Source organism: Podarcis melisellensis (genome assembly GCF_964234715.1).
Source record: "Podarcis melisellensis genome assembly, chromosome: 13".
NCBI classification, from domain to species: Eukaryota; Metazoa; Chordata; class Lepidosauria; order Squamata; family Lacertidae; genus Podarcis; species Podarcis melisellensis.
The window spans coordinates 43,973,350-43,987,200 of record NC_138545.1 but is presented as its reverse complement, the minus strand read 5'-3'; the positions used below and the strand labels follow the sequence as shown (position 1 = coordinate 43,987,200).

At 45.0% G+C, this 13,851-nt stretch overlaps 1 protein-coding gene across 2 annotated transcripts in view; it reads left to right on the top strand.

The window, feature by feature from the left end:
* Positions 1-13,851, top strand: part of KCNH6 (potassium voltage-gated channel subfamily H member 6) — a 125,145-nt gene that overhangs the window by 58,143 nt on the left and 53,151 nt on the right. The window contains exon 4 of one of the 2 annotated variants that reach the window (XM_081883816.1): positions 7,298-7,407. The exons of the other annotated variant lie outside the window; for it this stretch is intronic. Within the exon in view, the coding sequence (XP_081739942.1) occupies positions 7,298-7,407 (110 nt within the window). The remainder of the gene's footprint in view (positions 1-7,297; positions 7,408-13,851) is intronic. 2 annotated transcript variants of the gene reach the window in all.

Sequence of the window (13,851 nt, the reverse complement as noted above, 5' to 3'; positions counted from 1 at the left end):
AATATGTAGCAGATGTTAAGATTAGGAAAAGCTAGTGCTTTTTTCCTGGAGGGTTGCAGGGGTACGCGTACCCCTAAGCATTTTGTGAATCTTTCTACTTTTGTCCACTTACTGTATTTATTTCCCCCGATTTGAACTATAAAATGGTTATTTTCTTTAGTCAAAATGAGGGTACCCCTGAACATTTTTTTTAGGGGGGGGAACGCACTGGGAAAAGCTAACTTGATTCAGTCAAAAGCTAGAAATTGTACTATAAGCCTTTTATGAAAAAGAACTTAAATTACTAAGGTTGTAATCCCAGGCATACTTCCCTGGGAGTAAGCCCCACTGAACTCAATGGGACTTACTTTGGAGTAGACATGTATATCTTGTGTTTAGCACAGTCACAGAGATCTTTGCAGGCTCTCTTCCACTTTGCCTGTCAAGTTGTAGAAATGTTTTAGGCATCTGTAGCTATACATATACGCTAAACAAATTGAAGAATTTTAGGGGTTTGGAGTTTTTAAATCTGGGTTTCTCACAAACTATTTTTTTTTTTAGTGTTTGTTTGTGCTTTCTTAAAAGCGAAAGTACAAACTATTACATCATGAATTAAAATAATACTATAACACCTACACTCTAAAATATACAACAACAAAAAAGTTATTATAAGGAGGAGCTGAGTATATAGCATAGGCATTGATATAACCCGAAAACAACTTGTCTGTTTTGGGTTAGATTCTCAAAGGAAGCTGGTAAACAATTCAAAAGAATCACGCTTAAAACATAATATGGAATCCTTTTGGTTTTGATTTTGCAGTCTGTTGCAAAAGGTTACGGATAAACACATAACTGCAGCAACCACCCCAACTTTGCTTAATGTATACAATCAGAATAAAGTCATACCTCGGGTTGAAGTAGCTTCGGGATACGTATTTTCGGATTGCGCGCTGTGGCGACCCGGAAGTAACGGAGCGCGTTACTTCTGGGTTTCGCTGCTCGCGCATGCGCAGAGGGTCAAAATGACATCACGCGCATGCGCGGAAGTGGCGAATTGCGACCCGCGGTTCGCTTCTGGATGCAAACGGGGCTCTGGAACGGATCCCGTTCGCATCCAGAGGTACCACTGTAAAGAGAAACAGATTAATGAATTGATTCCACAGTCCTCTAATGGCCAGAGCTCAGTGGTGGAGCAACAGCTGTGGATGCAGATGTTTCAAGGTTCAACCCCAACATCTCCAGGGAGGGTTAGGGTTGGGGATGTCTCCTGTCTGAAGTCTGGAATGATGCTGCCATTCAGTGTAGACAACACTGAACTAGATGAGCCACTGGTCTGACTCAACATAAGGCAGGTTCCAATGCCTCTATTTCAGAACATGCATTTGTACAGAAGTGCTGCTCATATACTTGCAGCCCAGAAGCCTCGCTGCGTCCGTGGCCAGAAATTTTGAGGCCAGTGGGAACTAACTGCTGCACTAGGTCAACCTTATAAAGCAGAACGGCATAATGTCAGTGTTGCAAGAAAATTGTGTTGGTGCAATGAATGCAAGCGGTGCTTTGCAACTAGGACCCACAATGCTGAAGCATTCCAAAAGAAGCAAGATCATAGAATGATAGAATTGTAGAGCTGGAATGAACCTCAAGAGTCATCTAGTCCAACCCCTTGTCTTACGTTGGCAACTAAAGGTAAAGGGACCCCTGACCGTTAGGTCCAGTCGGGGACGACTCTGGGGTTGCAGCGCTCATCTCGCTTTATTGGCCGAGGGAGCTGGCGTACAGCTTCCGGGTCATGTGGCCAGCATGACTAAGCTGCTTCTGGCGAACCAGAGCAGTGCATGGAAATGCCATTTACCTTCCCACTGGAGTGGTACCTATTTATCTACTTGCACTTTGACGTGCTTTCGAACTGCTAGGTTGGCAGGAGCTGGGACTGAGCAATGGGAGCTCATTCCATTGTGGGGATTCGAACTGCCAACCTTCTGATCGGCAAGCCCTAGGCTCTGTCGTTTAGACCACAGCGCCACCCGCGTCCCTATGCTGGCTACTAGGCAGCATCAATAAACCTGTTCCATGTAGTGCAGAGCAATGGTGCATGAACAGTGTCACTCCCATGGGGGTAATGGGAGGAGAGAGCTTTCTCCTCGACGGTATGTGAATCACAGACCCTGCCCCCTACTTCTAGGTTACACTACTTAACAACAGATCACAAGGTGGTAAAGCAGGTATACATTACCTATAATATTTCTGTGATCCACCTAAATAGGTGCAACTCAGCGTCCATCATAGTTTCAGTGAAGAGAGCTATTTGAATATATTGTTTAACATACACTATAAGAATAAATCAAAGCTAAGCATAAAAGGAACGGGGATGTTACTGTGTTAAGATGAGAGCTCTATGCCCCTCCACCAAATATTTGGCCAGCTACTTACGCATATAATTTGGCAACCAAATTATTAATTTATATTTGGTGTGTGGTGCCTCGAGGACCTCCCCTACAGCTTAAAATCATATTTTAGAGCACCTTTGTCACTCCTAGCAAGTGTAATATTTGCAGATGAGGGTGAAGTCCCCGAATAAGTGCCTGAAAACCCTCGGCCACAGGTAAGAGAACCTGTGGTCTTCCCAGTGTTTTGGACTCCCATTAGATTCCCCAGCTGGCCTGGCCAGGGTTCAAGGATGATGGGAACCGTATGTCAACAGCATCTGCTGCTACCAGTTCCCCATCCATGATCTGTTTCATGGTGTTGCCAGGGATGCGGAAGGAAAAGCACATTGGCCACATGTGGTTGGGACTGCAAGGTTGCCAGGTGTGTTTACGCTGAGCTACCCAGAATTACAATACAAATGATGACTGCACGCCACAGGCTATTACCGTACTTTTATCAACAACAACAATCTTTATTACGGTCCAGAGACCCAACAAATCGTTACAAAGCAATACACAATTCATACAGCCTACCTCCAGGTTAAACAAGCATTTTGTTCAGAATATAGGGATCGTTGGTTCTTGCAACCACCGATAAAAACTTTGCCACTGCTAATGTTCTAGCATTTGTCCGGTCTTCCAATAGGAACCTGACATAGTGAACCTCTGATTTTCCCAGGAAAGGTACCAGCAAGGGTAGTATCAGTTCAGCCCTGGCTTGCTCATATTTTGCACAGTGCAACAAAATATGTTTTATGGAATCGATGTCTTGAGCACACGAGCAAAGTCTGTCCTGGTAGGGAACTCCTCTCAACCTGCCATCCAACATTGCAGAAGGAAAGACGTTTAGTCTGGCTTTAGTGAAAAGCCTTCGATAGTTTGGCACTGTCAGGTTTTTAATGTAAGATGTTAACTTAAAGACATGCACATATTGTACTCCAACTGCCAGCGGACTACAGACTGCGTGTGATCGAGATCGCAAGTCACTGTGTGCATTATCCCATATAGGGCTATTACTTTTATCAATTTTTGATAGGGTTCAAAAGGACCTTTCACGTAAGGAACCGGGTTATTTTTCTTGATAATAGCCACCAGGTTTGAAATAGCCCAGCAATGGAAAACTCCAGGCATAGGAACCAACTCTTAGGGGCCAATGTCCCTTCGCCGCCACCCCCAATAAAATATTTGAGGGAGTTGATGGGCATTACCATTCAAATGGTGTTTGTGTGTGTGCTACATTATGTGATCAGTTATGGGGGGCAGGGTTTACCTGCTTCTCCCCCCCCCCAATTTTTATTCGATTTTTTTATTCCACTGGCTCCAGGAAATGATTCCGAAGAAATTTGGTAGCAGAGAGTTTGGCATCTCAGTTGGGAAGAAAAATTAAACCGCAGAGCCATCTCTCTAAAGGCCTAGTCAAACCGCAAAGCAGACTCGGTATACTACCTGAAATAGCATTATGTTTTGTATGCCAATAGCATAAAACGGCCCTCTTCATTTAGATCACTTGGGAAGAGTCTTCTTGGGATAATATATGTGACTTTTTGTTGTTGTCTTGGATACCTTACATGTTTTGATCCTTGCTTGTGCTAACACAACTTTCTGTAATGACCTCTTCTTCTTTGTTGTTGTTTATTTGTATTGTTCGTACTTAACTATTTTGAAAAAAGAAACCCGAGGTATAATAACAGCAATTGTTCCAATTAAAAAGTATAACTTTACCTACTCTAGTATTTTGTGGGTGAATGCAGAGGAAGGGTGAGGATCCTGTTACGCCAATAAGTACAAAATCACCAGATTTGGTCATCCCAGTGGCTACTCTGGCCGGGGATCCTGTCTACTGACAGCAGCAAGACAGATATCCCAAGACCCTACAACAGAAGGAAGGCATAATCACATAATAATAATCATCATCATCATCATCATCATCATGATAATAATATATTATTATTTATACCCCGCCCATCTGGCTGAGTTTCCTGGGCAGCTTCCAATCGAGTGTTAAAAACAATACAGCATTAAATATTAAAAACTTCCCTAAACAGGGCTGCCTTCAGATGTGTTTTAAAGATAAGATAGCTACTTATTGCCTTCACATCTGAAGGGAGGGCGTTCCACAGGGCGGGTGCCACCACCAAGAAGGCCCTCTGCCTGGTTCCCTGTAACCTCACTTCTCGCAGTGAGGTTACCGCCAGAAGGCCCTCGGCGCTGGATCTCAGTGTCCGGGCTGGACGATGGGGGTGGAGACGCTCCTTCAGGTATACAGGACCGAGGCCATTTATATGTTCACATCCTTGGTCTCTCTGTGCCCTCCTCACCTTGTAGTCAGAAGCAGGTTTTTTTTTTATGATGTTCTGATGTTTTATTAAAATTGCTGTTAGGGAGAATGAGGCCTAGTGCAACCAAACCGGTCATGCTCCCCTAAATGTGCCTCTGCTTGGAGGCAGCAGTGGTTGTTCCTAGCTGCCACTGCGACTGTGAACAGAATGAGGAGGAGGAGCCATCTTGTCCTTTGCCCCTAGGCACACAAATGTCATAGGCTGGCCCTGGGTTAACCCTTTCTCCTTATGTACCCCCCCAAAAAAATTCCTCCTCTCCCCCATTAATCTTTCACCAGAAAATGCTTTTTGCTGCACTTAGCATATGGGGAGGATTTTTTGTAGGAAAACAGCACAGGGTGGAGCAGGATTAACCTCGCTTTCCCCCACACTGTGGTCCCAATTCATTTTATACCTGGAATTTACAATCTGTAAACCACTGAGGAAAAGCAGGGAAGACCAGCTGTTCCTTAAAAGGCAGCTCAAGCCATGAGATTCCATAGCACAGATGGGAAATCCTGCAACCTATGAGGTGCATGTACGGATAGGTAAATATGTCAGTCCCACGTTCTCTCAGCCTTTAATTTTTCAGTCTTAAATTCAATTCTCCACATTTCCAAATCAGTTTGCATTTTGTTTTGCTTTCCTTTTTTTAAAAAAGTTATTGTGAAAATTCACCAGCATTGTTGTGCAGAACACATTTTTTTTAATGTTGCCAAGCAACTTTCCCTACTATAAGGCATCTTGGTGCATTATTTTCACCAAAATATATGCCCTTCTATGCATACTTTACACAAGTATGTGTATTACTTGGCTGAAGAACTGCACTGCCAGTTTTGAAGGATGGCTGTGTTTCATTTCTCTCATGGTTTCAGAAAAATATGAATTAGGTAAGTTCAGCGAGAACTGAATTGATCTCCCATCCTGAGCTGCATGTGACCTTCTGCTGCTCTAGGTGTGGGCCTCTAAGCAGTGGCGTAGCGTGGGTTATCAGCACCCAGGGCAAGGCAAGTAATTTGTGCCCCCTAACCCATGGATTTGCGCCCCCTAACCCGTGGATTTCCCTAACCCCCAGATGTTGCGCCCAGTGCGGCCGGCCCCCCCTGCACCCCCCACGCTACGCCACTGCCTCTAAGCCCTGAAGAGCCCATCCCACTTTCCCCCACAGCCAAGATTTCAGCCATCAGCTGAATGGTGGGGAAACAATTATTGCTCTCATGCCATTAAGCAGCACAGGAAGGGCAATTTGGACTTTGTGTGGAGTGCTAGGGGAGACTTTGAGCTCCTCCACTATCACTTCCAATGCAGCCAAGATCGCTGTCCTCAAAGCTGCTGCTATTTAGTAGTAGCTGTAGTCCTGGGCAGACCAGGACCTCCATATACGCTGCCCAGGCTTGCACCCTACAGAGGTCACTATGGTGCCTCTAACATAGCAAGAACAATGCAGGAGGCAGCAGCTACAAGTCACACATCTCTGCAGCCACAGCAGGCACTGTGATTCTCCAGTGTTTTGACTTTACCCCCTGAGACACACTCGGCTGTCTCTCAAGGCAAGAGTTAGGAAATTATGCCGCGTTTTCATAAATGCATAACCAAGCAACCGCATGGTAAAAGGCAAATTCCCAATGGATAACTTGTTTGCTTGTATTCACCCAATATCCAGAAGAGGCAATTGTGTTGTTATACGTATATTAAGTTGTTAAGGTATTGTTGCTGGATTTGCAGGACTGTTACTGTCCACCCATTTCCCTCCCCCTCCTCCTCCTCCTTCTGTCAATCCTGTTAATTTGTTTGGACTAGCCCCTGCCCTGTAAAGGAACTGGCACAGTTGATGTCTAGATAGCAGCTGCCTGGCAAGCCAGCAAGCTCATCACCCAGAAAAATGCAGTGATCACCGGAGAAAGCCATTGTCTGAAAGCTGTGGTGGAAGAACGGGAATTTCCTCCCACAACAGTTTTGTCAAGAAATGGTACCACAACTTGGATCTAAAGATCCCCTTCCATACATGAAGCCACTATTCTCCTTATACGAGCAAGGGACCAGATAAAATTAAGCCACAGCTAGAGATTCTGTCCTGCATATTCTGTCATTAGGTGTGTAGCATGGAAAAGGGGTTGCTCTTCTGTCTTCCAGAGCTACACAGGAAGTATATTTAGCTGCCAATTCTGGACGCCACTTTAGTTTGGCATGTCTATGAATTCAGTTGCCTTGAGAATCCAGCAAAGGAATACGAAATCTATGTGGTGACTTGGAAGGAAAAGTCTCCAAGTGGACAACATTGCTTCCTCTCTAGAATTTGCCTTGTTTCCCAGAGACTTGGGACCGCCGTGGCTTCTTCCGAGACTTTCCTAAGCTTTTTGCCAGATGCGGCAAAACTAGCTGGTAGAACACAATGCAACTGTGCCAGCTGCGCATGTCTGTAGGTGTGCTTTTCAGTCTTTGAACCTGACTGTCCTTCCCCAGCCCCTCACTGCCTTGCCTGTTGCATGTTGCAGATAGGTTACATTTGGGGTTTTTTTGTGTCTTTTTGTTTCGTTTGTGTGTGTGTGTTTTTCTTTTTCTTTTCTTAACAAGGTCAAAATACGAGCTTGAAGTTTAGTCTCCCGCCCCTACAACGTCTCACACTGCGGCGGAAATCTCTGACTGCCACTGAGTTTGATGGAGTAGCCATTGACTATGGAAAGGTAATCATTCACCGTAGACTTTGTATGATAATGATAAGCCCACCTATTTGGTTAGCCCCCCACCCCCACCCCCCACCCTGTTCCTCGGCTCTCCTGCTACACCTTCCGTCTGCAAATTAGGAAAAAGAGCCAAGGTCTCCTTGTGGCTAGGCCAGGACAATTCGACAGGAGCAGTCAAAATCCCGGGAGGATAGGGCTTGAAAACATTCGATCCTGTCCGGCACATCCCACACGGGCACGACACCACCTGTACCACACCAGGCTGCATCTAGACGTGTGGCTTCTAGTGCTACCCATTCATTGCTCTCCTCTGGCAAACTTCAAGCAAAATTGCAATTGACTGTCCTCCCTATGAGACTATTGTTCTTTCTCAGTGTTGACACATGTTCCATCCACACCACTGGGCATGGCATAGGTGCTGTGGGCAAGCCCATTTGAAACTCAGCAAGCGTCCACCAGAATTTAAATCTGCAAATAAAAATTAGTAAACGAGCGCTGGTTCTTTAAATGTTTTGGGAAAATAAAAATGGTGCTATCGAATGGCACCCATCGCGAAGATTATAGTGAATGTGTGAAGAGCAGGTTCACTTTCCTGATAAGGTCCCTGCCCAAGTCAAAAGGACAGAAGAGTAGCACTAAAGTAATTTTTAAACATCATAGTGCCAGATTTCCCCAGTGGGTTTCCTGCGGCGATTGCACTGCTCTTTCATTCTTCTGGGGGGAAAGCTGGCATTTTGGGCATCTGAGAAAAGCTGGAAGAAGCACGGGGAAGACAATGATTGGCTGATGGCAATTCCGCACTAAGTACCGTATTTTTCGCTCTATAAGACACACCAGAACACAAGACGCACCTAGTTTTTGGAGGAGGAAAACTGGAAAAAAAAATCTGAATCTCATAAGCCAGAACAGCAAGGGGGATCGCTGCGCAGTGAAAGCAGCAATCCCTCTTGCTGTTCTGGCTTCTGGGATAGCTGCACAGCCTGCATTGGCTCCATAAGACGCGCACACATTTCCCCTTACTTTTTAGGAGGGAAAAAGTGAGTCTTATAGAGGAAAAAATACGGTATCTAGTGTAGAAGCACTCTCAGGACTCATCCACACTACTGCTTGTCTCATATCTAGAAATTACGGATCTGAGCAGTTTTCCCCTTGCTCTGCTCCTTTCCCAGGGAAAACCCGCTCTTTGGCGATAAATCAATACGAAAGGCAGTCCGTAGAGAACTTGAATTGCCATTTGCTCTGACCGAGCTCTGGGGAGCGGTTTCCCCCTGGAGAAAGCAGCAGAACCAGGAGGACGCATGGATGAGCCCTCAGTCTCTGGCCTATGGACACTGAGGCATGTTGTGATCCCTGAAGCTCCCAGTCTTTTGGGCATGCTCTTGCTGTTCCTGCGCAAAGGGAATCTGTAGGAGCTTCTCCCCTAAGGCTCCTTGCCCTGTGGCAGCGCAGTTTTCATTGTGGCTGCAGTTGAGGAGGGAAGACACACACTGCAACATTTCTCCGATGAAAATAGGAATGTCCTATTATTATTATTATTATTATTATTATTATTATTATTATTATTATTATTTTATTTATACCCTGCCCATCTGACTGGGATGCCCCAGCTGGCTTCCAACAGATATAAAAACATTTTTTTTAAAAAAAAAACATTATACATTAAAAAAAATCCCCATACAGGGCTGCCTTCAGATGTCTTCTAAAGGAGATACCGTATTTTTCGCTCTATAAGACGCACCAGACCACAAGACGCACCTAGTTTTTGGAGGAGGAAAACAAGAAAAAAAAATATTCTGAAACTCAGAAGCCAGAACAGCAAGAGGAATCACTGTGCAGTAAAAGCAGCAATCCCTCTTGCTGTTTTGGCTTCTGGGATAGCTGCGCAGCCTGCATTTGCTCCATAAGAGGCACACACATTTCCCCTTACTTTTTAGGAGGGAAAAAGTGAGTCTTATAGAGGAAAAAATACGGTAGTTACCTATCTCCTCAAGGGTCACATAACTCCATACCCCCCAACATTTCTCCAATGAAAACAGGGACGTCCTAAGGAAAAGCGGGACATTCCGGGATCAAGTTAGAAAGCAGGAAAGCTTCTGTAAATCTGGGACTGTCCCTGGAAAATAGGGACAGTTGGAGGCTGTAGGGAAGAGTTAGACCTCACCTTCTCAAGAGCGACAATCTAGATGAAACATCAGCCCGTTCCCTTGCCCACTGGTACCTAGTATTTAATGCTTTCCAACAACCAGATGTGTTTGGAATTCATAATGCTAAAGATGTCTGGTTTGAGCCTAAGCAAGCGCAGGCATTGAGGTTGATATGCTTTTAAGCCATTCTAAATCATGCCATTAGAGGGCAGAGGCTACTGCCAAGAATTTCGCCAGAGCCGTTGTAGATGGGAAATCGGGGGGGGGGGTGCAAAAAGGCATGGGGCAGGATGGACTCTTGAACCTTTAATTTCTTTGCAGAGGAAAGAATTGTCAAGCTGCCTCTGCCAAAATACCCTAGTCTGCACAACTATTAAAGAACCAGGAGCCCAGTCCCCTTTTCATAGAATCATAGAAATGTAGAGCTGGAAGGGACACCGTGGGGTCATCTAGTCCAACCCCCTGCAATGCAGGAATCAATTTTGTATCTGGCCACCCTAGATCTGTGATTGGGTTCTCCTGCATTTTTAATATATATATATAAAACAGTGGGTGGGAATTTGGAACATGGAACTGTGGGAAGAGGCTTTCTCGTCCTCTCTGTGCCATTTTCACAGTTCACACACACACACACACACACACACACACACACACACACACACACACACACCTGCTGCTGCTGCTTGCTTGCTCCATGGGGTAAAATAACAGCTTTGGCGTGTGTGTGTGATTTTAATTGAGAAAATGGTTTGTGAGGGAAGAGGATTTAGAGGGGGGAGGGAGGAGAACTTCCCTTAGCACTGTGATCTTGATCTAATTCAGACTCCCTGCTGGCTGCTGTTATCTCTGTTTAGGAAAAAGAAAAAACAAGGGCAATCTGAATCATAGATTTCCTGTGGATATAACACAAAGCGCAGCAGTCACAGAATCTTAAAAGACAAAGAGAATTGTGTAAACGGAGTGGGGGACAAATTTGTGCTGGTTGATTAGAAAGGAGTTTGGTTGATAAAATTGCATCCCTTTTACCCAGGTAACTTCTTACAATAACATTTAGGCATGGACAAAAAGAACTAGAATCCAAACGCTGGCGAACCTACGGCAAACGTCTGCATGGCAGCGACGAGGCTCATGCGGCGTCTTGTTACTCTTCTCTGCACTCTGAGTAAAAATATTAATTAATTAAAAATTAATGGTGCATTCGAAGTGAAAACAATTGTGCCCAGAATAGTTGCTAGAGAAAGAAGCAAGCCTCTTTTTAACTCGTCATCAGTTGCTTGTTGAGAGAATGCTGTTCTTCTGATCCTCCCGGCTGAAAACGTTCCAGGTAACACCAGACGGGAGGTTTCAGCTGCACTGCCAAGGGTTTTAGGTTTTGTTTTTTAACCAGGATAAAGAAACACAGGGTCGCTGCATTTTCTAGAGAGCAACCGGGCAGCTCTGGCGTTGCTTGAGGTGTTAGCTTTGGCTATTTGGAATACTATGCTTTCAAGGTATATAGGATGTAGATTTCCCATAGGTCCCTATCTAGATATATAGGTCCCTATAGAAGTCTATCTCTGCATCTCAAGGGTTCTAGACATGGGTAGAAGGCTACTCCCTGCCATTAAATGCTCAAGGCATGTTGAAAACAAAAGCACATGGTATTAGGAACAACACACCAAGGGAGAGGCTGGCAGATTGCATGACATTATACTGAGCTGCGAAGATCCCATGTCAGGGGTGGGGAGCCTGTGGCCTTGCAAATCCTGCTGGACTGCAGCTCCCATCATTCCTGACCATTGGCCATGCTGGCTAAGGCTTATGGGAGTTGGAGTCCAACAGCACCTAGAGGGCCACATATTCTCTACCCCTGCCCAGTGCTAATAGTACATGTCATCTTCTTCCTTTTGGCTTGCTACGGTATAGGGGGTCAAAGAAATTTTGCAGGCTTTCTTATAGATTCTTATAGCAGGCTTTCTTATAGATTTCTTATAGATTAAGTCACCACCAAAACTAGTCCCCAGTACTGTTACCAGCATTGCTGTGATAGATTTGTGTGGGTTTGATGTGACTGACGCAGGAACGTATTGGCTGGTGTCAATTCCCCCCAACTACCTGTTTTAAAATTATTTTTAGTGCATAATATATTTTCTTGTCTTTTTAAAAGGTTCCTTAGGCTTGAAACTAACAAAACCAGAAACTTCCCATCCAGTATACTTAATTCAACTACCCCACGGAATTAGGAAAGGAGAATTCCATGGGAAGTAGGGAGCTAGCAAGCTTTTCACCTTACCTGGGGTAGTAGAGAACGGTATTGGAGAAACAGGGAGGTTAGGCTGTTGTTGCTGGGTTTGTTTGTTTGTTATTGAAAATATCAATAAAGTTGCTTAGTATCAGTATTTTCATAAACTCAGCAAGGTGTCCATTCGTGCAAACAGACTTATTTCATTTCATTTTATCCAGCCCACCCTCCAATGGGATGAGGGTGGCATACATGGTTCTTTGCCACCCCCCATTTTATTTTTACAACAACCCTGTGAGGTTGATGAGGCCCAATGTCTCCCAGGGAGCATCGTGGCTGAGTGGGGATCTGAACCCAGGTTGCCCTGGTCTGACACTGTGATAACCACTCCACCTCATTGGCTTGCTTATGTGATGATGTAATTTGGATAGCTATATTATTTGGTTAAAGAGATCAGGTAATCATTTAACTTCAGCAGCAGCAGTGCAGTTAGGTAACTTTAGATTTTAATGGTCTTGCATCAGGAACCCCTCTTTAGGTGGTAATGTCCAGCGTGCCCTGCTCTGTTTGGGGGAACCTTTCTGATCCTTCTGCAGAGTGTGACCCTAGATCTCTGGCCCCAAGTCTTGCCCTGACAGCCCCACTGAACCATAGCTGTCAACCTTCTCCTTTTTTGTGGGAAATTCCCTTATTCCAGTGCCGCTTCCCACTGCTATCCCGGATTGTAAGATATCCCGTAGACTGTCCCCGGGAGAGGTGAGGCTGCTGATCCCCTATTTTCAAATCTGAAAGTTGACAGCTATGCACTGAACTTAAAAACAAATATATGAAATTTGTGTATGGAATGAACAGTGGCAGTACTTGTCTGGAGAACAGAAATTCTAATGTGGAGGAATGGTCTGAGTTTATACATCTTTTCAGGACCAGGAAAAGGGACAGAGAGAGCCCAGTGACGGTAGGAAGAGGATATATTAATTCCAGGTGCCCTTGTGTGTGGGTTGAATACAGTTTAAAAATCTCACCTTTGGCAGCAAAAATTAAAAGCATGGGAATTTGGCCGTTTTGAGCAACTCCCAACTATGAAGCAAGCTGGCTTCTCTTTCCTACCCTGCTTTGCAAAGAATCAGGCAACAACTTGTAAAGTTTAAAAATAAGAAGCATTGGTTCACAGCAACAGTAGCAGTCAACACAATGCAGGCAAAATACTTCTATTTACTGTATTACCAGTTTGGGCATGTGCCAAAAGCTGGAGCAAGCAGAGGTATGTCTGCACCCAACACTGGCCAAATGAAAAGGAGGGAGGGAGGAAGAAGCAGGTAATCACTACATGCTCCTTCCTCTCCTGGAGCAGAGGGGAAATGACATCACACAGAGCCCTCTCTACCAATTGTATTTCTATGGTCTCAGTATCTGCCTATCGGCAGCGCAGCTCTGTGGACGTAGCCCCTTCTCATGCCAACTAGTAAGAAGATGCATTTGTTAGGTTTGACTAACAATATCCTCCTGTGATATTCCAAGGGGGAGTGTGTATGAGTGGAAGCAGATTATCGTTTTCTGCATGGTCACTGCGTTAAAATTGTCCACAGTGCATCTCTTCAAGTCCGGAAACCTGATTGTGGACCCGAGTTATGAGCAGATTGCTACCACCATGACTGCCTCCATATATTGCCGTGTTCCTGCTGCAAACGACTGCATCTCCAGATAAATGGGCTCCCTTTGGAAAGGCTCCATTCTGCTGCCAGGACAACATGATAGGGAAAGTTACAACATGTCTTGCTGATGCATAACTGTTTTGGCACAGGTGGTGCTTCCGTTGTCTGGAGATCTCAGTGCATTCTATCTGTCCACCACATGCACACATACCCCAGAGATATTGGGGGTGGGGGTGGGGGTTCTCTTGCATAGATATTGCAGCCTGGGGGTGGGGGTGGGAACCCAGATGTCTTCATTTATTTAAAGCAAATCCCTTGGCTCGTGTCAAAGCACGGGCTTTTGCCTAACCCCCAGAACTGAACCTTCCGTAAGCCAGGTCTTTCTACCACCTGACTTATCTGCTTTACTGACTCAGATTTAGTAGGG